Source organism: Vigna angularis, chromosome 11 (assembly GCF_016808095.1).
Source record: "Vigna angularis cultivar LongXiaoDou No.4 chromosome 11, ASM1680809v1, whole genome shotgun sequence".
NCBI lineage: Eukaryota > Viridiplantae > Streptophyta > Magnoliopsida > Fabales > Fabaceae > Vigna > Vigna angularis.
In genome coordinates this window covers 25804879-25811228 of record NC_068980.1, presented here as the reverse complement: position 1 = coordinate 25811228, position 6350 = coordinate 25804879, and the positions used below count along the sequence as shown (strand labels likewise).

The 6350-nt window shown below is 40.7% G+C and overlaps 1 protein-coding gene across 1 annotated transcript; it reads right to left on the bottom strand.

The window, feature by feature from the left end:
- Positions 1–835: 835 nt before the first annotated feature.
- LOC128194818 (pentatricopeptide repeat-containing protein At4g38010-like) lies at positions 836–5007 on the bottom strand. Its single transcript, XM_052871125.1, has 2 exons — positions 2377–5007; positions 836–2047 (listed from the first exon to the last, which is right to left on the bottom strand). Exon 1 carries the CDS (start codon positions 4191–4193, stop codon positions 2406–2408), a length of 1788 nt encoding a protein of 595 aa, XP_052727085.1. The 5' UTR covers positions 4194–5007; the 3' UTR covers positions 836–2047; positions 2377–2405.
- Positions 5008–6350: the final 1343 nt, after the last annotated feature.

The window sequence follows — 6350 nt, the reverse complement described above, 5'->3', positions numbered from 1 at the left end:
TAATTAACTCTTGACTGCTTTCCTATATTATGCATGATGACGTCTTTATTATATATGCATGACGTATATAATTGGGATGTTACAATGACCATGCCACGTAACCAATATTGTAACGGCCGTTTGTCCAATTTAACGGCAGGCCTATAATTGATTTAATTTTACAAAAACAAGGACTCAATTGATACGCCGAAAAGAAAGATGACCTATTTGAAATTCATGACCAAAATAGGGACCTACGAAGACATTAAACCTTAAATTATATAAGGCAAGTGTTATTCTATTTCCCAAATGACATCCAGTTAGGGGTGTTACAAGAACAATCAAAGGGAATCTCTTTATTCTCATCAATAAGCACCCTTGACTTGTCAAGGGCACTTAAAAACTCAACCCAATTAGGCGATGACGGAAGATTCACATCGGAACATTACTAAATAATGGAAGTGCATATTTCTCTAAAGCATCACAGGATATTGAGGCCAGATTCCTGTGGACAAACTGAAATAAAAATATGAAATGAAGACATATAGGTGTAACTTTATCTTTCTCAAAATATCACACCAGAGCATTAAACAAGAAACAAATTAAAGATGGCTATAAAGCTAAACCAAATACTGGAAAGATTAAGTATAGGTGTTTGTGTGTGAAGGGTAAAAGGAACTGTGTATAACAAAAGGAGGATCTTACTTTTTTGTTTATAAAAAAGTGAATCATTTAAAAGTTCTGATGATATTTGTGACAAAGTGACCCTCTTGAGCAGCTTAAATTTGTCAATTTCTTGCACACCTGACTCTTGAAAACTACTTGTTAGACTTTGAAGGTAAGTATGGAGTAAATGTGAGAAGAACTTTTTCATTTTCTTCTTTGAAGCATGGTTGCTCCAAACATCAACACTTTTGTAAAGATTAGACCAAATGAGTGTTTGCAATGACTTTCTGTCAGCAAAATAAACTCCTAGATCACATTCGTTGCTTTGAGTGGCCACAGAAACTACATCTTCACAAGTTGCAAATTCAGAAACAAAGATTGGGGATTGAAACACACATGATAAATTTTCCATAATAAAATTAGTAAGTCCAGCCGCTTCTTCCTTCAGTGTGTTGATTTGGGATCTATAAGGCTTCTGCAAATAATGCTTCTTTTGCATATACTTGAACAATATAATCTGTTTATTCAAGTCAACAAGCCTTCGAAGAGCCATAGATTGAAAGATATAGATCAAAGGGGAAGAATCATCTGGGCCATGTTTAAGATATATGTCAGAAATAAATTTCATAACATCAAGGAGGGAACCTGAGGGTTGAACAATCCAAGAAAAAAAGTCGAAGTCTATCTCATCAATCATGTCCATCAACTCACAAGCAGAATATGCTGTATAATCTACCACCTCTGCAGACTTTTTTGGCAAATCAGGAGGCATAAGGCTTGCTTGCCTATATAAGGTTTGGCAAGACACATGCAACTGAAAGAAGAACACAAGAACCCATTGGATGGACATACCAAATTTCTTTAAAAAGTTTCCCTTTCTAACCACTCGATCAACAGTTTGACCTATGACAGAAGAAAAGAACTTGCAGATTTTATCTTGCTGCTTTCCAACTAGAATACTCAAGTAGGGACGCATTAATTCCATAAGTTCTTTTACGGAAACTCCAAAAAGATTGCGGTTACCATCAGTGACTGTCACCTAACCAAGCACTAAACAATATAGTCTGGACAGCCCTTTACCAAACAGTTCCACTTGCAGATTAAAAAATTGTAATTTCTTGCCATCAACCAATGGACAAAAATCTTTCATCCACATGAGAGATTCTGAAATATCATCTCTTATCTGTCTAATACACCCACACACCTGCCCTTCTGGAATAGATTCAACAGCTTTATAAATGGCATGAATGAAATTTTTTGAAGATAAGAGCCTTTCAACTGCTTCAAAATGAACTTCATTAGACAGAAATGTCAAGAACCTAGAAGAACTTTCTTCAGTATAACCCTCAGGACATATAATAAGCCTTATAGCTTTGCACAGTGCTAAAATAGCAACTTCCACCTATAGCATTTCAAACATGTAAAGAACAAGCCTGATTCCAATTCAAGTCTTGGAGGACAATAAGAACAATAAGAAGCAGACAAATACAACATAAGCTGAATTAAAGCAAAAATACAATAATTTATTAAAGATTTCCCTACACCCGAACATCATCCCTGCCCCATTCCAAACATCATACCTATAATAACACCAAGAGACTAAGATACAAAGGAATAAAACCACCAACAAAGAGGAACCATGTAGAACCTCTGAAACATAACTTGCTCTACAGGGATCTGGTGAGAAAAAATAAAATATAAATGACCAGTAATAAAAATTTTAATACGAACCTGGCCTAGTTGACTGCAGAGTTGTCTGATTAGCAGAGGGTATTAATATGCCCCTCAGAGTATATTTGATTGGCAAGGATGTCCAATAGTACGTAAATATCCTCACTTTGAGGATGATTACTGTCTCCAACTAAAAATTCATGACTCTTACCATCCACTCTTATAATGCTAGACCCAGGAGCCTTGCTTATTCCTTTTTGCTTCATCAGTCTCCTAACATTTCTCACGTCAGCCCATTTCTGGTTAGAGGCATACAGATTAGAAAGAAGCACGTATATGCCACTATCTTGAAATTCAAAATTCTGCAGTGATTTCAAGATTTCTTGGGTGAATCCAACATTCCCATATGTATTACAGGCACTCAAAAGCGCTCCGATGATCTGCACATCAGGGGACATGGGCATTGTCTTTATCAACTCCACAGCTTCCTTCACCAGTCCAGCTCTGCAGAATAAATCAACCATGCAGCCGTAGTGTTCTAACCAAGGAGAAAGGTTGTAGAGGGGACTTGACATCTCATTGAAATACTTTCGGCCTTCGCTGACCAAGCCAGAATGGCAGCAAGCTGTTAAAACAGCAAGAAATGTCACTTCATTAGGCTTTGCACCTGACACTATCAAATCTTTAAATAGCTTCAATGCTTCCCTCCCAAGTCCATTTATTGCTAGGCCACCTATATAGGCATTCCAAGTACGGATATTCCTAGAAGGCATTCCACTGAAGATACGCTGCGCCATGTCTACACAACCACACTTTGCATACATGTCAACCAATGTAGTTCCTATATGAACATCCCACTTGATACGGCATTGATCAATGTACTGATGGACCCATCTACCGTAGTCAAGAAGCCCAAGGCTGGCACAAGCAGAAAGCACACTAGTAAGTATAACTCCATCCGGCTCAAAACCTGAGCCTTGCATTTGGCAGAACAAGTCCAGCGATTCACTGGGATACTGGCACTGCACTAACCCGCTTATCATACTAGTCCAAGAAATAATATCTTTCTCAGGTATCTCATCAAACATTTGCCTTCCATCAGTGACAGACTCACACTTCATATACATATCCAACACAGCATTGCATACCACCAACTCCTTCCCGAACAGACATTTGAGACCCAACCCATGAATTCCTTTCCCCAAATTTAAACAACCCAATTTCCCACAAGCCCCAAGTATGCTGACAAAGGTTGCTACATTAGGTTCCACATCCATTCTCAAAAACAATGCGATGGCCTCATTAAACAACCCAGCCTTGACATACCCAGATATCAAGCCAGTCCAAGAGACCACGTCTCTCACAAGCATGTCATCAAACACCTTGCCAGCACCAACAGTGTCCCCAGAAATGCAATACACATGGACAAGAGTGTTTTGCACATAAATGTCGCACCACAAGCCAGTCTTCAAAGCTACGGAATGAAACTGTTTAATCTCTACAATCCCATAAAACTTAGCACAAGATTTCAAAACTGCTGGGATAGTGTACACATCAGGCACAAAACCATTCCTAACAGTCCATCTATAAATCAGGATTGCAAGCCAGGGTAAGTGTCCAGAGGCATAGCCAGAAATCAGCAAATTGCAAGGGAAAGAGCTCAAGTTCCAATCAAATTGCTTCAGGAAATTGCAAGGGTAATGAACATCTGTAACATGTTTTCCCAAAAAAATTGCAGCTTTAGAAATAACCAAGTCATTGGCAACAAGGGCAGAAGTCAATAGATGCGCATGAATTTGCTTGAAGGATCTCAAGCCATTGCTCTTGTGAATCAAATCCAAGAGAACCGATTTCAGACATTGCCCAGCCTTGCTCATGGCAACCCCTTTAATTGAGAAATGCAACTGAGATTGGGGAAACAAATTGGGGGTTCTTACTAGTAGGGTTCGCGTGAGGGAAAAAATCCCATTCTTTCTTTGATTCGAAGCGCCAGTGTTCGTGGATGAAGATTATGTAGTTGGAAGTGGGAGGGTGCGCGTTCTTTCTTCGATTCGAAGTGATGGATAATGAAGTGCAGAAGTCCCATTCTTGTTCATCTTCGACATGCAATGGGTGGCGGAATCAAAACTCTGATTTCGTTTTTCGTGGTGGTGGAGTATCTACGATTGATGGTGTATCACCCCTTTGCCTGTGTGGAGAGAAAACAGTGGTAAGAACAGCTAGAACTGCTAAGAACAGAGGGAAGCAATTCTGGAGCTGGTCGTCCTCCCTCGTCTACCGCTCGTCCAACTACCTCCGTGCTCGCGACCGTTCGGTCTGGTCGTCCACCCTCCTCTCGCTCGTCCAACTACCTCCCTGTTCCCGACCGTTCGGTCTGGTCGTCCTCCCTCGTCTACCGCTCGTCCAACAACCTCCCTGCTCACGACCGTTCGGTCTGGTCGTCCACCCTCCTCTATCGCTCGTCCAACTACCTCCCTGTTCCCGACCGTTCGGTCTGGTCGTCCTCCCTCTACCGTTCGGTCACATAGCTCCCCATCTTCTACCGTTCGGTCCCCCTCTCTCTCCCTCCTACACCTTCTTCTCTTGTACACTTTCCAGCCCCTAACATGTGCTCCCTGCCTTCTAACGTTCGACCTTTATGATCGATACCGTTCGGCCTCACTTCCCTCCTACCTTTCTTCTCCTTCTCATTACCTCCCACCTCCCACCTCCCACCTTATACCCTAACATATACAGTATCAGATATAAGACCTGCAAAAAATTTTAAACATAACTGTGCCCACCAAATTATTTAGTGATACAGCTATGGAAATACAGTTTGTCAGACCTCGTAAATATGCACCCAAAACCTTTATGTCAGACCTCGGAAAACGCAAACTGAAACCCCTTGTCAGTCATTTAAAACGCACCCAAACCCCTCTACGCTGACGCCAGGTGTCAAGAAACGAGGATCTGAAATCAAATAGTGGAATACAGGTGTCAGCAGGAGAGCGGACGCTCGTTTTATGTGGGAAGAAAAATGATTTTTTGAAACCTTGTAACATCCCAAATACACAGTCATCAACTATATAATAGAATAATCACATTTAATAATAATTCAGTACAGTCTTTCCACTAATGAACGAACGCACAAGGACGAACGTCCTTACAAAATAGTTACAATTTAAGACCGTACCTCACTATCCAACTATGCGACCGGTTTACAAAAATAACAATACCGATCGTTAATACTTAAACAAAAGGAAAGGTGAGCGGACGTCCACCTTACTACAACTACACTATTGCCCGAACATCCTACTCTCCGGTCTTGACTTCGATTTCATCCAAATTTTCTTCTTCCAGCACCTCTTCCAGTCGCTCGTCTCCTTCTGCTCACATCCACACGGATGATCATTGCAATGACAAGGACGGACGTACAAAACCAGACACGACAGGAAACGCAGGGTAAACTTATGTAATTTAATTCAAGTATAAACATGCATTTCAAATAATCCAACAAAACCAGGTATATTTCGTCAAACATATCATTCAAAGTCTATTACTAGACTGACTGTCCGGACTGTATGAATCTGCGTAGCTACAAGCGTTCGTGCACCCGGGTGATGTACTAACTGGAATACTCTCATCAGCTGCCACCCGAGGTTAGTCCTATTCATCCAAAGTACCTTAAGGACGGGACCTCCTACCGTTTCCACACATGACCTACCCTCCTCTACGTGAGGACGAGTACCCATGAAACATCAGGATGAACAGCCAGCATTAGCATGCCCATAGTCATACTTTACAAAATCTCAAATTCTCAAACCTGAGTCATTCCTCCCTGGAATGCTCGTTCAAATTCACATCATTTCATTCACATCACATTCTCTTCTTATTTCATTCAAAATCATTCTCAATTCCATCTTTCATTATCACTATTCTCAAATTCATCTTTATTACCAATAAGTTAAATTTCCTCTTTATTCAAAAGTTTAAGACGACACCTGGAAGGGCCTCTTTTTCTTAGTGGTGGGGACACCTACTTGCATGATTGG